This window comes from Malus sylvestris, chromosome 5, assembly GCF_916048215.2.
Source record: "Malus sylvestris chromosome 5, drMalSylv7.2, whole genome shotgun sequence".
Taxonomy (NCBI): domain Eukaryota; kingdom Viridiplantae; phylum Streptophyta; class Magnoliopsida; order Rosales; family Rosaceae; genus Malus; species Malus sylvestris.
In genome coordinates this window covers 37,911,891-37,930,560 of record NC_062264.1, presented here as the reverse complement: position 1 = coordinate 37,930,560, position 18,670 = coordinate 37,911,891, and the positions used below count along the sequence as shown (strand labels likewise).

Genomic DNA, 18,670 nt, shown 5'->3' with positions numbered 1-18,670 from the left:
TTGCATTCGATACAAGGCGAAGATCTTAATTCGAGGGCCGAATATATGTAGACTTTGATCAAAAGCAACGACTCCAAAACCAAACACATCAGCCTTTTCTGTCAAATGTCCACGCATTGCATACTCCGGTGCCAAATAGCCTCTGCAATGCAAGATAATCAAATGGTTGTACAATGTTTCTGCAGATCATTAGTGGCATTATTAACATGATGTGTATTAAAATTTCATGCAAGTATAGATGTGTGTGGCTATAATATATGTAACCTATCCCTGCAACCAAGGTGCTGATGTGGGTTTTCACGTCATCATAAAGCTTTGCCAATCCAAAATCTAATATTTTTGGGGAGAGTTCTGCATCGAGCAAAATATTACTGGCTTTGACATCTCGATGTACAATCCCTGGCCTTGACTCCTCATGGAGGTAAGCAAGTCCTCTTGTTGTTCCCAACAATATATTGAGTCGAGTAAGCCAGCCAAGGTGCAAGTTACTTGCCCCTGAAATATTAGTGAACACATCCAATCAAAATCAAGGCTCAATTTATAGACCCAAAAAGGCCTTTTCTTCTCTATTCTGCAACTGGACCATCAACATCAAGGCTCAATTTATAGACCCAAAAAGGCCTTATTAAATTATCTAAATTCCTTGAACACATTCTTAAATTTTAGTGGTGGGATCTGCATCCAGTGGTGGTGGTTCATGAACATATCTATAAACATTGTGTGTGAATAAGTAGAATATACATCCATCTACTAAGGTATATTCAAATCTGGCATGCCAGTCCCGTGCCCACTACCAAAAGCCAAAGCTAAAGAACAATTACAATTAATTATTAAAATGTGTATTATATAAAAAGAAAGGGTCCAAAACAAGTACAAGGGTGCACAAAGGGGTAAAAAGAGCTTGCGGAAATCATAACCCGATATTTATCACCTTCATTCTCCTCTAATGCCAGCGAGCAGTGATTGAGTGACGTTTACAGAAGGCACATGGTCAATCCAGGGAGTGTTAGCACCACTTGCATTACTGCCTCCTGGCTGATAGTTGAGGCGAACATTACCATCCTTGGATGAAGTTGATGGGGTATCATCTTCCACCAAAAATCTACCTGTTGACGATGTTGTTACATCTTTAAAATCATAATCTGTCAAATAGCTTGGCTTCGACATGACAGTGCCTATGTCAATGTCTCCAGAGAGCATTGCAACCACACGTGACATAGATGGCCTCGCCATCGGTGATCCCTGCGTGCACAAGAGAGCTGCTCTTATCAATCTAGTTGCTTCAGTTTCATCAAACTCTGTCAATCTCGAATCCACCAGCCCCAGAGTTTGGTCATTTTCATGTAGAGTCCAGACCTGAAAAACATTATGCCACAATCAAAGGAAAGTATAAATAAGTTATTCACAACAATGCCTAAATGAAGCTAGGCGAATGCAATTCCTACCCATTCAAGAAGATAAATCTTTTTTGGATCCAAGTTATAGTAAGAGTTTGGTCTCCCGCTGAGGATCTCTAAAACAACGACTCCAAAACCAAATACATCGGCCTTCTCTGTCAAATGTCCAAACAATGCATATTCTGGTGCCAAATAGCCTCTGCAATGCAAGATAATCAAATGGTTGCCCAATGTTGCTTGAGATCATTAGAGGCATTAGAGGCATTATTAACATGTGCTTTAAAATTTCATGCAAGTATAAATGTGTGTGGCCATAATGTATGTATCCTCTGGAAAAACAATAAAGGGTGGCTTACATTGTCCCTGCAACCTGGGTGCTGATGTGGGTTTTCTCGTCTTCATAAAGCTTTGCCAGTCCAAAATCTGATATTTTTGGGGAGAGTTTTGCATCGAGCAAAATATTACTCACTTTGACATCTCGATGTACAATCCTTGGCCTTGACTCTTCATGAAGGTAAGTAAGTCCTCTTGTTGTTCCCAACAATATATTGAATCGAGTAGGCCAGTCAAGGTGCAAGTTACTTGTTCCTGAAATATTAGTGAACACATCCAATCAAAAACATTTCTTAACAATTTTAGAGTGCTTGAAACTGCAGACAATGTTGTTTCTATGCAACCTAAAGGTAGATAGGTTTGTACCAAATAGTGCCTGATCAAGGCTCTTGTTTTCAAGATACTCATAAACCAAAATGCGGTGGCTGCCTTCGATGCAGCATCCATACAATTTCACTAGATTCTGATGTTGCACAGCATATATGGTAGCAATTTCAGATACAAATTGACTCTTCCCTTGGTGAGATGCTACTGAAAGTTGCTTCACAGCCACTACTCTACCATCAGAAAGTGTACCCTACAATGTACATAGAAACACAATTTAGTAACGTGAAAGGAAAGAAAAAAGAAGCTATATTTTCTTCTCTCTCTCCTTTCTCTTATCATTACTTGATATTGATGTAATACGGATTTCACCTTATAAACGGGGCCATATCCTCCCTCTCCTAGCTTATTTGAAGGATTAAAATCTTCGGTTGCAGCTCTCAATTCAGCATAACTGAAAGTATCTAGTCGGGGGCCTAATCCTAGAATATCTGCACATTCACGAAACAGTATGACATAAGTTTTAGTTTCGTGAAAGTATTCTTACTTCTGTGTGTTAATGTCAGAGCAAAGAAACCTAAATTGGATACCACTAATAATATGGTCGTTTACCTTCGTCGTCCTCTTTTTCTGATTTTTTCCTCCTCATATATAGAATGGCAAATATTAATAGCAAGCTCACAACTCCAACGGTAACTGCAATACCGACTATCAACCCAGTCATGCTCTTCTTTCGTGGAGTAGTTGGTGGAAGCCCGGAAACTGTTGGTGTAAAATATGAGTGATAAAACAGACGAATTCTTTTGTGTCAATTAACAGCAGAAAAATACATTTAAACCAGTCACATGAAATCTCTACTAGTTAACATAAATTATACCTAAAGCAGCATGGACCGCTGCTATTAGTGGGGCGTAATCACCTTGATTGGGTAAGCAACAAGTTCCTTTACCAGCCCAGAACAGATGAATTTCAAGATAATTCTCTGACACGCTAACATTAAATTTTCTCACAACTCCTCGGTTAACACCACCTGCCTCCTTCGATATGTCAAAGTCCTTTGTCTTGCGGGTACCCTAGCAACCAAATGAAGAGGTAGGTGACAATTCTAGTCTGCTTTAAATCATCGTCTTTAGTTAATGTAGCTTAAAACATCGAAAACCTGTCCAATGAGGTGTTTACTTTAAATAAGTTAGAATTTTTATTCTATAAACCTGAATGTAGATATCAAATACACGCCGTCCTAGACTTTGCCAAGTTTGCGAAGTGCGACTTTCATACACAGAGAACAATTATTAGTTATCCAAATAGACCTGAATGTAGATATCAAATACACAGAGAACAATTATTAGTTATCCAAATAGAATCATGTAGTGGAAGAGTAGCGATAGTATTGCTTGTTTAAAATGAGTAGGAAAAACTTGAACTCACGTTATGTTTGAACTGTCAAATGGGAAGTTGTTGACCACTAAGTTCCTGCATAAAATCATTAATCAATCAACATATGAAGAACTATATCTTTATCAAATGAAAACTCCATGTACAAAATCAAAACTTAGTAGGAAAGTAGCACTGTGAAAACAAATCTCAGCAATAATTTTTTGTCCGAACATATTCTGGCGATTTAAACTGTACAATGAAGGTGAAAGATAAAAGGACACGTACACTTGCAATATTGTGGTCACCCACAGGGGAAAGCTTCCTGATAAAAAATTGTAAGACAAATCTCTGCAAATAACAAAATAGAATCAAAAGACACAAAATGCATGAAAGTTATTAAGAACTTGTGTAAGATAGGATTAGAATGCTTACAATTATATACAAACACATACATGCACCGTGCATTCTGTATGACTACTTTAAGAAACGAGGACTTACATAGTCTGAAGTTGATCGCTCGTTTGGCTCGGAAGAGGTCCGGAGAGACTATTGTTTCCAAGAAACCTGGCCATTTTGATTATAGTATAAGGCACCCAGAAAAGAAAAATAGATGAGCAAGAAAAAGGTCAAATGTGCACAAAATCTAGAAGGATTAGTCCAGATCTTCAATCAAAGTAGGGAATGTTAAAGATTTGATAAGTTATGTATGATAAGGCAAGAAAAAGATAATAATATGGACGGGGATTACAAGGATTTAAGAGAAAGCATGTTGAACAAAAAACTTGGGAGTTGGCCTGTCAAATTGTTGAAACTCAGATCCCTGCACACCAACGATAAGTTGAGAGGAGCAATCAGAATGAAAGAAGACAAATTGGTCTCGTTGGGACTCAAGCTTATATTTGCTGGTACGTAGAGTGTCTGTAGACTTTGATATTCTCCAATATCAGATGGGATGGTACCAGTGATTAATGCGTTTCGTAGTTTTCTGTATTCCAAAAACATAAAATTTGATAAAAAGAAGATGGAGAAAGATATCAAATTTCAAAAGGAAAAAGAAGTTAGATGAAAGTATCTGGATCGACAAGAATCTTCACTTACAAATCAGTCAAGCTTGTCATATTTTTTATGAAATCAAGAGAGGAGCTCCCATTGTATATATCAGTGATTCGACTACATCATTATATGCAAAATAAACTGAAATCCTGTCTTCGGAGAAAGAGAGACAGAATTACAATGGGGTGTGCTGTCTACACACATCATTTTACTTCTCACACACCCCTTGATAATTTCTGTCCGTTGATCTTCTTCAATTCATCCGATCCGACGGTCGAAAATTAAAAAGGTGTATGAGAAGTAAAATAGGGTGTGTGGATATCACACCCCATTACAATTTATGAAACATTTGTACTTACAGAATGTTCAATGAGGTCAGTTGAGAAAAGCTGGTTGGTATTGGGCCTTCGAAAGAGCTCCCTTGAATTTGCCTACAGACGCATATAAAAAGCTTGTGAACAAATTATCCATCTCAGGTCTGCTTTCATAAATTGCAAAAGATCAAAGGTTTCTCTACTTACAAATCAGTGAGTTGTATCCAATTCCCTATGAAATCAGGTATCTTTCCTGAGAAAGGATTGTCCGATGCCCAGCTAAAATTCAAAGTTGACTTATACTAAGCTCATCCAAGAAAAGCAATCTCAAAGTACTGGATAAACGAACAAATCTAAAATACGATTTAAGAGCCGTTCTTACAAGAGTTGCATGTTGGTGAGGTTGGCAAATGTTGAAGGAATTTCACCACTGAGTCCACAGCTGTCCATGTAACTGTGAAAATCATAAGGCAACTGATTATTACCCATTTTATACGATAAGGTGCAATTTTTGCTTATGCATAAGGAACTAACACGTAATTCAAATTTGATTATTTAACGAAGCGCTTACAGTAGTTCGAGCTTGACTAAATTACCAAGTTCTGGAGGGAGTGTTCCGGAGAAATTATTTGATGCGATGCTCCTGCAAGTCATGTTGAACAGGCAAACTCCTTACTTGAAAGCAAATATTGAAGAGTGATAGAAGGTTCTGTATCTAATGTTTATGACACAAAATTTTATTTTACGCTCTCTATTTTTTCATGGCTTACAGCATAGTTAGCTCCGCAAGGTTTCCAAGCTCCTTGGGGATGGGCCCAGAGAATGAATTTCTGCTAATTGTCCTGAATGGAGATATCAGTTAGTGAAAGATAAGCACCATTAAACTTAATTACATTACATAACAGGAAACTAATACTGCATTATTCAATAAAAGCATAATGATTTTTTTGTAGATTACGGCATAAATAGTAGCGAAAAGGTGCAAAGAACATAACTGTAGATTATGATATTCAAAATGAAGTATACATATTGCTACGGGTCTCATCAGAAGTATGAGTACTTAAAGAAATGTTCTCTCACTACTTACAAGGAAGTCAATGCAGACATATTGCCAATGAATGCCGGTAAGGAACCGGTGAAATAATTCTGATCGATACTCCTACAAAAATTGAAAGGAAGTGTAATCGTTAACTCTTAATCTTACAGCATCACCATATTTTTGTTGAAATCCCACATCGGCTAGAGAAATAAAGAAAGAAGAGTTTAAATATCCAAATCCCACTCTAACTAATTCCAAGGCCTTTTGAGATAAACCCCACACCTGACGGATTGTGCAGGTGATAATTACCAAGTTGGAGACAGTATCGGTGTTGTTGGAAGTGAGCTTTTGGCCCGTCTCTCTGATAATTCTACAATTTTTAAAATCCAATATATGATTTTGATGAACCAAAAACAGAGAAGGGAGTTGAAAAAAATTCATACAAATATGTGAGATATCTGAGAGCCACAAATTCTTCTGGAAATACCCCTCGTTTGTTAAGAGCATTCACTCTCCTGGAAAGCAAAAAGATTGAACATTTAGAACTACATAAAATGGAGCGACACAGTCAAATTATGACGTTAACATATATAGGTAGCAAGCGAAAAATCAGCAGTGACATGGAAATCTTGTTCATCAAGAGGGAGTAGTTTAACATACAGTTTGGTGATGTGGCATGTAGCATTGTTGTCGTAAGAACAGTCGCAAACGATGGCTGGGTTGTTATTTTGGCTCTCAAAGTCGGTGCCGTTGATGGCAGATCCACTGCAGGGTTCTCCACTGATATTCCACAGCCCCGCCACTGCTTGTGTGTCCCATTGTTCAAATATTGAGTTTAACGCCCTCACTGCACTCTCAGTTAATTCAGTCCTTGGGTGTATTAGATTATATCACACCATAATTTGACTTGTGTTACCACTTACCATTAATTTTTGGATCAAATTGATTATTACAAAGGAAAATTACCATTAATTTTTGGATGTTTTGTATATGGGAAGAAAAGGGGCTTTACAAATAAGTTCCTTGAAACTTCATTTCATAGTCAAAAAACACTTAAAATGTCATTTTGTTGAGGGAAAAAAGCCCAGTTCCTGGTCAAAAACACTTAAATGTGGCAAAGTGTGTGTGTGTAGGGGGAGGGGGGAGAGAGAGAGAGAGAGAGAGAGAGAGAGAGAGAGAGAACCTTCAGATGGATCAGTGGTAGCAATTTGAGCAAAGGACAGCTGAAACCAGAAGCAGCAGAGGAAGCAGAGTAATAGTATCCTCATCATCAACTTCATCTTCATATTGTACATGTGCAGAACTTGCTCTCCTCGACGGCGGGAACTTAAACGACCAACAATTATATTTCGACTGGCTGAATCATGCATTGCATGTATTGACAACGTATACATATATAATCTTTATATATAAAGCCAAGGGCTCAATGAATTGTGTTTTTTGGTGTCACAAGCTTCACACAAAAATCCTCTGAAGCGGGGGTGTGGGGGGATCTGGTGGAAGGAGGATATGGGGTGGCTGGGGTCCATGGATATGGATTAGCTATGGCAGATCAGCCATGGCATCTAACAGAATGAGAATTTAGAGTGCAAAATAAAAAATTTAGAATGCCAATATAATATTCTATTGTTTTAAAATTAATAGTCACTTTCTTCTTTCTTTAACAAGAACATGGAAAGGTACATTGAAATAAGTAATTATTAGTAGCGTACTACATAATTTTCTCATCTATATAGCCAGTTGTTATGAAATTTCTTACGTCTTAATTGGGACTAAGATAATTTTGTAAATATGTAAACAACATGCTTTCTCTCGGTCCATATATTTGCTACTAACGTCTTAATTGGGACGACTAAAGTACTTTTGTATGTATATAAACTTGCTTTCTCTTGGTCCATATATTTGCCAGTAACATCTTAATTGGAATGAGATACTTTTGCTTGTAGGTAAACAACTCGATTTCTCTCAGTTAATATATTCAAGGGAACTTTAACGAAAAGCTCCTGGTACTGTTCACTTTAACGAAAAACCACATTTTTACACTAAAAAGTCAATCCTGGTACTATTCACTTTACCCTTTATTTTGTCCTTATCATTAAAACTCAAAGTTTTCAAGCCCTTTTCATTAGTTTTCCTTATATTCAATGGTAACGTCTTAATTGGGATTGACATACTTTTATATGGATGTAGACAACTTGCTTTCTTTCAGTCTATATATTTGCAAGTCTTAATTAGGACGACTGAGGTAATTTTGACTTGCTTTCTGTCAGTCTATATATTTGCTAGTAACGTCTTAATCGAAACGACTGAGATAATTTTGACTTGCTTTCTCTTGGTCTATATATTTGCTAGTATCATCTTAATTAGGACGACTGAGGTAATTTGACTTGCTTTCTCTCGGTCTATATATTTGCTAGTAACGTCTTAATCGGGACAACTGAGATAATTTTGACTTGCTTTCTCTCAGTCTATATATTTGCTAGTAACGTCTTAATTAGGACGACTGAGGTAATTTGACTTGCTTTCTCTCAGTCTATATATTTGCTAGTAACGTCTGAATCGGGACGATTGAAATAATTTTGCATGTACGTAAACAACTTCTAGAAAAATTCGTAGATTGCTAGCATCTAGAAAAATTCGTAGATTGCATACCAGTCAACGAATTAAGATCCAACTTTTGAGTCTTGACTAATAGTATCAACTAGAAAATATGCCCGCGCATTGCGGCGGGAACAACTGTTTCATGCGTAACTGCAAGAATAAGACACATTTAACCTGAATAAATTTAACACAATCATGAATGAACAGAGGATCACATGAGTGAATGAGTTCGATAAGATAAGCAGAACTTATGTAATCATGTTAACTACAAACTGAGAAATGACTTTCTTTCCTGCATAAAAATTTACTAAAGAAACAGAACTTACGTAATCATGTTAACTACAAACTGCACTACAAAAAATTTGAAGTATTTCCAAATATGTTGAAATCTGAAAGGAAAAAGATGATAATTCTTCTAACTGCATAAGATTATACAATAAACGTAAGACGGTGTGATCTCATAAAACTCAGTATTTAGGAGAAAGGAAGATATAAACATACGCAATCCGCTTTCAGACTTGCCAAATAGATCTCATAAAACTCAGTATTTAGGAGAACGGAAGATAATCTTGCCAAATAGATCTCATAAAACTCAGTATTTCTAATTCGTTTTCAGACTTGCCAAATGTAATCTCATAAAAATCAGTATTTAGGAGAAAGGAAGATAATCTTGAAACATAAACTTAACCATCAAATTCAATTCTTAAAACCGAAAGAAAAGATTATGGTTTCTTAGTTTCTTACCCAAATCCACCAATTTGAATCAAATTTCTGCAGCTCAGCTTGAAATCTGTTTGAAATGACCTCCATGAACATGAATCTTATACATGCAAAACACTTTAGATGAAGTTGTGAGAATGGGTGGTGATGAAATTGAAGAAACCGCCAAATTCCAAACAAATTTTATACATACAATAAGATTTTAACACTCATAAAAGTGTTTCAGAATCCACAAATTTAAACGAAAAACTGTATAAAATCATGAAAAATTTAATGAAAAACTATAATAATTGATGAACCAAATATTTTCAATTGAATTTATCCTTTCAATTGGTAGGTATTTTTGTTTATCCTCGTATCTTTCAATTGCCTTCTCACTGACAATGCTTCCATTTACAACATCACTTTTGGCAATTAATTTCAGAGGGTGACTTAGAGCTCTTTTAACGATATCTGCTTCAGCCTGCAAATTTCAATATAATTTTAGCCAATATTCAATTCAGCATGTCATCATCAAATATTTTTTTGAGTCAAAACTTATAACTAGGGTAGTTCAATAAGCAACAGATTGTCTATTTCTGCTTGTAGTGTGCTTTAACTACATCTTACATGAAATCATATGATTGACAACAACGAGAACTCGAGCTATGAGAAACCCTGTTCTTAAAGCCTCATACATTAACTCTTCAATAAACATTTCATTCAGTGCTGACAGCATACTTATAGGGAACAGTCCCACCTTCCAGCGGTGTTTTGATTGGAGGATGATGTTTGAATTTCTATAAAAAAAAAAAGGTCGTACCCAGTGCACAAGGCTCCCGCTTTATGCAGGGTCTGGGAGAGGTGAATGTCGGCTAGCCTAACCCCCATTTTATGGAGAGGCTGTTCCCAAGTCTCGAACCCGAGACCTACCGCTCATGGGTGAATTTCTATAAGGAATAAAAATAAAACCAATAAATGTTAGCCTAGGAGTAGGACCGAATATTTTTTTCAGGTCAGATAAATGACTTAGAACTTGGAAGTAAAATATGGAAATCGCAACCCAAAACACAGATTAACAAATGCTATCATTTCAGATTTTCACATACAACATAACAGATAAGGAAGAGTAAAGAAAATTAGAGAGAAATTTGAACAGAATAAGGATAACTACCTATGCATAGACTTACCTTTATCACCAATAATATTCCACAAAAGATATATATATTTGGTGACAATCATACATTTGATTCCCACAATATTTCATGTCATGCATAAAAATTAGAAATTACAAAAAAAAAAAAAAAAAAAAAAAACATAAAGAAGAAAAGGGTACCTCATACTTTCCCTGCAGCTGCTTTTCAAAAGGCAAAATTCTTTAGATCCTAAGTACCAAGCAAATATAGAAGCGACTCAACAATTATCAAAGAAAATCAACCATGCAAGGAACAAAACTTAGAAACTAAACAATTATCAGAACTTGTGAAGAATGCTAAATCCAACTAATTCCAAACATAAAGTAACCCGAAAGAGATAAAACTTATAAATTCTATATAAATTATAATCCTTTAGAGAAAATCTCCAAATCCATTATCCAATTAACCTAATTGTATTAAAAACCTAGCAAATCTCCATTAAATTAAGCATATTTTGCAGTAAATTATCCATTTTTCACAGTAAAGCAATAAAAAGATCATGAGCAAGTAAATCTGGACCACTACGATCAAAATTCCAGCAATCAATAACCATGATTATAAATTTTGACAAACTTACAGTTGCTACAGCGTTTGACAATGATCAGGCAAAAACCGAATCTTTCGTGGAGCCGCAGATGTTCTATCAAAAAAATGAATAATCGAATTAGTTGATTAAATTTACAGAAGAAAGAGAGAGAAGAGGGGAATGGAGGGGAACAGCAGAAGGAGATGAAATCAGATTCAGAGTTTGAGAGTCAATTGCTGAATTTAGATAAACTGACCCTTTCGATCACAGACAGTCAAACTGGAATGCACAGGGAGAAGCGGAAGAAGAAAAAGAAGATGGAGAGGGGGTGGTCGATAGCTTACCCGATGCTGGTCGAGGTCGGAGTTGACAGAAATCAACGAAGCCCTGAGCGATTTCGTCGTTGTGAGCTGCGAGAGAGAATACGATGGTCACATGACTCAATGTGACATCCAGAAAACTTAGTACTACAACACTAAACTTAAAAGGAAAAGTACAGAAGAATCGAAACCATCATAATTCCTTACATGGTACTGAATGTCGGTTGGTTAGAAGAGCCCAAGAAGCAATTGTTCCATCTGCTAGCAATCGGCATCTCCCGGATCCATGTGCCAAAGATATACACCAAATTAGATGGAAACACAAAAGAGAAAATTGGTGGCGCTAGCCAGCCGTCATTCTAGAGGCGGTCTAGCGGCTCACTACTAATTAACATTGCCAACATTCATTTCTTTTTGTATTTCATTTAGTTAAGCTTCTGACATGGGATTTTAACATTCTCCAGCCCCAATAGCATCAATCAACACAATACGACAAACTCAAAACTGTGCATAAAAGAACAGAAATCAATCACTGATTACAAATTTACATGAGGGCAGTAAAAGCTAATAAGGCAGGTTGATTTCCACATTGTTAGCATGATAAATATTGTCATTACACAATTGTGCACCAGTTAAAGCAGGATATTATGTCTTTCTTGTATCATCCACTCTCTTGCTAGTCCTAGTTTTTTTGCGTATTGCAGTTACAAATTAACATTGCCAAGCAATAAATTGATAAAAAGGAAGGGGGAAGATACAACCAAGCCACCTATAGACCAACCAAGCAAAACCAGATGCAAACAAATATACAAATAAGCAAACTTCAAAAGATACAATAGCAAAAAACCAAACACATATAACCAGAATCTAAGAACATTTTAATGACAAAAATGAAAACTGACCTTTTGCTTGGAGGCAATGAGAAAATATAGAGAAGCAGACCAACTATTTACAACAACAACAACAACAAAGCCTTTTCCCACTAAGTGGGGTCGGCTATATGAATCCTAGAACGCCATTGCGCTCGGTTTTGTGTCATGTCCTCCGTTAGATCCAAGTTCTCTAAGTCTTTTCTTAGAGTCTCTTCCAAAGTTTTCCTAGGTCTTCCTCTACCCCTTCGGCCCGGAACCTCTGTCCCGTAGTCACATCTTCGAACCGGAGCGTCAGTAGGCCTTCTTTGCACATGTCCAAATCACCGGAACCGATTTTCTCTCATCTTTCCTTCAATTTCGGCTACTCCTACTTTACCTCGGATATCCTCATTCCCCATCTTATCCTTTCTCATGTGCCCACACATCCCACGAAACATCCTCATCTCCGCCACACCCATTTTGTGTACGTGTTGATGCTTCACCGCCCAACATTCTGTGCCATACAACATCGCTGGCCTTATTGCCGTCCTATAAAATTTTCCCTTGAGTTTCAGTAGCCTACGACGGTCACACAACACGATGCACTCTTACACTTCATCCATCCAACTTGTATTCTATGGTTGAGATCTCCATCTAATTCTCCGTTCTCTTGCACGATAGATCCTAGATAGCGAAAACGGTCGCTTTTTGTGATCTTCGCTAGATTGCTCCGGTCATTAGTGTGGATAAGTATATAAATGGATAGAGATAGGAAAGCAAACACAAGATGTACGTGGTTCACCCAGATTGGCTACATCCACGGAATAGAGGAGTTCTCATTAATTGTGAAAGGTTTACACGAGTACATAGGTTCAATCTCTCCTTTAGTGAGTACAGGTGAATGATTTAGTACAAATGACATTAGGAAATATTGTGGGAGAATGATCTCGTAATCACGAAACTTCTAAGTATCGGAGTGTGGTATCGTCTTGACTTGCCTTATCTGTTTCATAGGTAGATGTGGCATCTTCTTTGGAAGTACTCTTCCTCTATCCAGGGGTGGTATCTTTAACTGGTGGAGATGCACAAGGTAATGTATCAATTTCACTTGAAGCTTACTTGTAGTTTCAAACTTGGTCAAGCGCGATACAAACCATGTAGTAGGAGTCCCCCAAGTCGCCGAGCTAGGGGATCTGCTGAAAGAGGTGACAGACAAGGTAAGCAATCAGAGCTCCGGCTGATTGTTCACATTCTCCCTATCTTGCAGGCAGCATGAAGGATAAAGAGAAGAAAAATGAGAAGAGATGATATGGGATACTTTTGCTTTTGAAGAAGTAACTTTCCACAGGCTTATTCTTGAACTGAGCTGGAGGGTTTTCTGGTTTCCTCCAGAGTATAAGGCCGACTGAAGAATTTGAGGGTCAAAACAAGTCCATCAAATCTAGAGTACGTTCGACCCTGCTGATATGGGATACTTTTGCTTTGACAGAGTAATGGATGTATCGGCACGTGTGCTATGGGATACTTTTGATTCCAAGTGCTGACTGATTGCTCTCTTTCTCCTTGTCTTGCAGGTAAGAACAAGGCCAAAGGAAAAGACAGGGAAAAAGCATGATATGGGATACTCTTGCTTTTAACCCTGATGATATGAGATATTCTTGCTCTAGTATAGCTTGTTTGCAGAGGTATTATCGGGGGGAAAGAAAGCTGAATATTTCGAAAGGCTTCGTTGGGAGTGCCCTCTCAGATATGAGGAAGGGTTGAGCATTTTTGCAGGTCTGTCTGTCCGTTGGGGATGGAGGTCGACATATATAGGAGTCTCCTTAACAACAAGTAGTAATGTTATTCCTTTACCCTGCTTGGTCATAGCACGGTAGTAGGAGCTGCCAGCTTCACATGTTTTAACTATGTCAGAGCACTTTGAAAAAGTGGTCTGTGGTATCTGGAAAGCTGATGTTGCGTGTGAAGATTACAGACAGCTTTATCCAAAGAGATCCGGCTCTTGCAGTTGGGAAAGTGTTGCATGCCTCTTCGATTTTTGAGAAAGCAATCATGTTGGGGGTCTGGCTCTCGAGATTCGGAGAGCGGTGTCTCTTCGATTTTTAAGAAAGTAATCATGTTGGGAGTCTGGCTCTCGAGATTCGGAGGACGGTGCCTCTTCGATTTTGGAGCAAGCAATCTTGTTGGGAGTGTTTTCTCGAATGTGAGTAAAGGTTGGGCATGTTTGCTAGTCTACCTTGCCACGAAGCACAGAGGTTGACACACAGGGACTTTCCAATTATCCCGCAATGGTACTGTTCCTTTACCCTCTCTTTGATTTTTGAGAAAGTAGTCATGTTGGGAGTCTGGCTCTCGAGATTCGGAGGACGGTGCCTCTTCGATTTTGGAGCAAACAATCTTGTTGGGAGTGTTTTCTCGAATGTGAGTAAAGGTTGGGCATGTTTGCTAGTCTACCTTGCCACGAAACACAGAGGTTGACACACAAGAACTTTTCAATTATCCAGCAGTGGTACTGTTCCTTTACCCTTGTGGGTAATAATATGGTAGCTAGACCTTCAAAATTTATGTGTCTAAACTTTGTTAGTGCTGTTTCTTTGCTATTCTTTTACCCTTCTTGGTCAGAGCGATGTAGTGGGAGCTGCAAGCTTCACGTGCTCAACTTTGGCAGAGAACTTTAGCAAAGTTATCTGTGGTACCCATGAGCTACTGTTGCGTGTGGGAAGTGGGTGATTGAACAGTAAGAATCATGTGCTTTCTACTTCACCAGAAGTCTTCGACAGAATGCCCATAATTTCCGCAAAGCTGAGTGTGCGTGTGACAAGTGCTGACAAGGTTGGAAAAGTAGGTGCCTCTTCGATTTCTGAGATCGGCCCTCGTGGTCTCTGAGCAGCCTAGCTTTTGAGAAAGCAGATGCCTCTTCGATTTCTGAGATCGACCCTCGTGGTCTCTGAGCAGCCCAACTTTTGAGAAAGCAAACGCCTCTTCGATTTCTGAGCAGGCGCCTCTTCGATTTCTGAAGCTTCATCGAGTGCCGATTTTTATAGGGGCTGGCATTAAGTTCCAAAGCACACTTGAATCTCCACCAGAAGAAGCTCCATTCTTACACTTCTAAGATATTGATTTGTCCGACCTCTTCTCTCTTCAACACCTTTGAAAATGTCTGGCCCCTCCGACCGTCGTTTTGACTTGAACCTTGTTGAAGAGGCAGCCCCGCCTTCTCCAGACAACATATGGCGCCCATCATTCGTCTCCCCTACTAGTCCTCTTACCGTTGGGGATTCCGTGATGAAGAATGATATGACCGCTGCGGTGGTGGCCAGGAACCTTCTCACTCCCAAAGATAACAGACTACTTTCCAAACGGTCTGATGAGTTAGCTGTTAAGGATTCTCTGGCTCTCAGTGTTCAGTGTGCAGGTTCTGTGTCTAATATGGCCAAACGCTTATTTGCTCGAACCCGCCAAGTTGAATCATTGGCGGCTGAAGTGATGAGTCTCAAACAGGAGATTAGAGGGCTCAAGCATGAGAATAAACAGTTGCACCGGCTCGCACATGACTATGCTACAAACATGAAGAGGAAGCTTGACCAGATGAAGGAATCTGATGGTCAGGTTTTACTTGATCATCGGAGATTTGTGGGTTTGTTCCAAAGGCATTTATTGCCTTCGTCTTCTTGGGCTGTACCGCGTAATGAAGCTCCAAATGATCAACCTCTGATGCCTCCTCCTTCTAGGGTTCTGTCCAGTACTGAGGCTCCGAATGATCCCCTTCCGGTGCCTTCTCTTTCTGGGGCTCTACCGACTGCTGAGACTTCTCCTAAGCAACCTTTGTGAAGGCTCCCTCTTGTTTGTTTATTTTGACTCATGTATATGTACATATTTGTAGCTTATCGGGGATATCAATAAATAAGTTTTCCTTCATTTCAACGTATTGTGTTAAATACACCAAAACCTTCTTCGCTAAATTCTTTGAATTTTCTTTTGTTGAAGCTTTGTAAGTGGAACATGTAGGTTGAGGTAGTGTTCCCTTAATTTCCTGAGTGAGGAAAACTTCTCGGTTGGAGACTTGGAAAATCCAAGTCACTGAGTGGGATCGGCTATATGAATCTTAGAACGCCATTGTGCTCGGTCCTGTGTCATGTCCTTCGTTAGATCCAAGTACTCTAAGTCTTTTCTTAGAGTCTCTTCCAAAGTTTTCCTAGGTCTTCCTCTACCCCTTCGGCCCTGAACCTCTGTCCCATAGTCGCATCTTCTAATCGGAGTGTCAGTAGGCCTTCTTTGCACATGTCCAAACCACCGTAACCGATTTTCTCTCATCTTTCCTTCAATTTCGGCTACTCCTACTTTACCTCGGATATCCTCATTCCTAATCTTATCCTTTCTCGTGTGCCCACATATCCAACGAAGCATCCTCATCTCCGCTACACTCATTTTGTGTACGTGTTGATACTTCACCGCCCAACATTCTGTGCCATACAATTATCACTCGTACAACTAATGTACTTCCTATATTAGACCACACAACACATGCACCATAATCACTTCGTTGGTGCTCTGCCTCATTTGCAAATGTCATTTTATCTCCACAGAGTTTCTACATGCATGGGAACATATGTTTTTCTCGTTAATTTGATTAGATTATAAACTGTTTAACTGATTCCTGGAATTCATATCTGTAATATCAAACTATATCAGTTGGATTTTAATGGTAAGTAAAACAGTTGTATAATGAACAAACAATGAAAGAAGGAAGCCAAATAATGACAATGAAAAGAAGAGAATTCAAACACATTGGGAATATTAGTTTTAGATTTTGAGAATAGATTTATTCCATTACCTTTTACCTTTCCTGTCTTTTAGCAACAGACAATAGTCATGAAATTTCTTCAAACAAATCCAAAAGATCAAACAATTTAAAATAACAATAATAAGTGGCTTTAGTCTATCAAACAAATCCATGTAATTCGCTCAATTCAAAAAAGATGCTCAAATCTCCAATGAACATTTTACAAAGTGACACAGAATTAGACGGAGAGACTACCAATTAAAAAACAAAGCACACATTAGAATTATCCCGTCATGAGTTCAGGATTAACCTGTATAGTTGAGCGCTGCCACTTCCTTCCAAGGGCATCCTCAACTTAAGATCAATCTTTGGACCATAAAAGGCACCACCACCTTCATCAATTTGATAGCTCCAACCTTTATCATCCAAAGCATCTCTAAGGGCAGATGTTGCTTTCACGGTTTCACCCATATATCATCATCTCCAACAGCTTTCTCTGGCCTCGTAGAGAGATTGACCTCACAGTTACAAAATATGTGGGCATCATCCTGCAACAGGTCCCAAAGTTAAAAAAAAAAAAAAAAAAAAAACACTTCATACACCTAGGATTAGACTAACAGTTTGCAAATACTAACACCATACCTGAGTAAAACCTCTTACACGAAAAAGACCATGCAAGCTTCCAGATAATTCGTATCTATATACGGCTCCCAACTCAGCAATTCGAATAGGAAATTCATGATATGAGTGAGGCTTCCTTTTGTAAACCAAGATATGATAGGGGCAGTTCATCGGTCGAAGCTGATAAAGACTAAAGTTCATCCTGAACATTCATTTGATCACACCTCCTCGGCAAGTCCAACCGAATTGTAGACTGAACGAATGACTAGATTAATGGAAAAAATTGCAAAAGCCAATATCCAAACACATTATCTATATTTCATCAAACTGTGAGCATCATCGTTCTCGGGTTTGAGATTGGAAGATGGTGATGTTCGTAAACTTGTAGAGGAGAAGAGGCAACCAACGAGTGAGACATTATTTACACCATGCATCCATTGACACATGGACCCGTGGGGTGTACAATGGTGTGCAGTGCAGGGAAAGAGACAAAAGTGTGCATACTATTGAGAAATTTTTCCAGTATGCTGAAAATACATTTCAGTACACCAAGTGTTATAATATAATTAGTTGAATTTTTTTTTTAAATTTCTAATCAGTTGTATTATTACACTAGATGTATCGAAATTTGTTTCCAATACACGGGAAAATCTCTAGCATACTATTTCCATACACCCTGCAACAAATACTCACCAAGAAAGAGGTCAAACTTGGTAATTTACCCCATGAAAGTACGCCATTTTCTCAGTTGGCAAAAATTCTAGGATAAGACTTTGTACTCATTAGGATACTAAATACCCTATATAATCAATTTTCAATTTTTTTTTAAAGAAGGACAACTGATGGCAAGTCATGGTTATCCACCTGTTCTGGGCGCCAAGAAAATTCACAAAGTCATTTAAGCCTCCACCTGACCACAAATCTGGCTTCCACACCAGCAGCGGGTTTCAAACTCGAGACTTGCAGTTTTTAGTTTCAATTTTGACTTAATAATATTTTAATACATATTTTATTATTTTTAAAAATAATAGACATATTATTTAATTTGTTTTGAGCTTTAAAAACAAAGTATCTTTTCATTGGGGTGAACCGAATGTGATGTTTATGGGTAATTTGGTAACAAAAGTGGTGTTCTTTAAAAAAAATTAAAACTAAATTTTTTTAGTGAGATGTCAATAAAAACTAGGGTGAACCGAACGTACATGCTATTCGTTGTGAGAAAAAAATTGTGTGGAG

The 18,670-nt window shown here is 38.1% G+C and overlaps 2 protein-coding genes across 2 annotated transcripts; both read right to left on the bottom strand.

Moving 5' to 3' along the window:
* Positions 1–804: 804 nt before the first annotated feature.
* Positions 805–7,190, bottom strand: LOC126622867 (probable LRR receptor-like serine/threonine-protein kinase At1g56140). The gene is made up of 23 exons (XM_050291563.1): positions 7,021–7,190; positions 6,498–6,684; positions 6,281–6,352; positions 5,886–5,957; positions 5,569–5,640; positions 5,370–5,441; positions 5,181–5,252; positions 5,006–5,077; positions 4,844–4,915; positions 4,530–4,601; positions 4,345–4,416; positions 4,180–4,251; positions 3,930–3,995; positions 3,717–3,779; positions 3,483–3,527; positions 3,266–3,341; positions 2,932–3,127; positions 2,667–2,816; positions 2,427–2,545; positions 2,097–2,307; positions 1,754–1,985; positions 1,446–1,596; positions 805–1,356 (listed from the first exon to the last, which is right to left on the bottom strand). The coding sequence occupies exons 1-23, from the start codon at positions 7,130–7,132 to the stop codon at positions 934–936; spliced, it is 2,751 nt and encodes a 916-aa protein (XP_050147520.1). The 5' UTR covers positions 7,133–7,190; the 3' UTR covers positions 805–933.
* Positions 7,191–10,528: 3,338 nt separating this feature from the next.
* Positions 10,529–17,652, bottom strand: LOC126620831 (uncharacterized). Its single transcript, XM_050289160.1, has 5 exons — positions 17,456–17,652; positions 17,124–17,361; positions 11,387–11,454; positions 11,204–11,269; positions 10,529–10,973 (listed from the first exon to the last, which is right to left on the bottom strand). The coding sequence occupies exons 2-5, from the start codon at positions 17,282–17,284 to the stop codon at positions 10,876–10,878; spliced, it is 393 nt and encodes a 130-aa protein (XP_050145117.1). The 5' UTR covers positions 17,285–17,361; positions 17,456–17,652; the 3' UTR covers positions 10,529–10,875.
* Between the last annotated feature and the right edge of the window lie 1,018 nt (positions 17,653–18,670).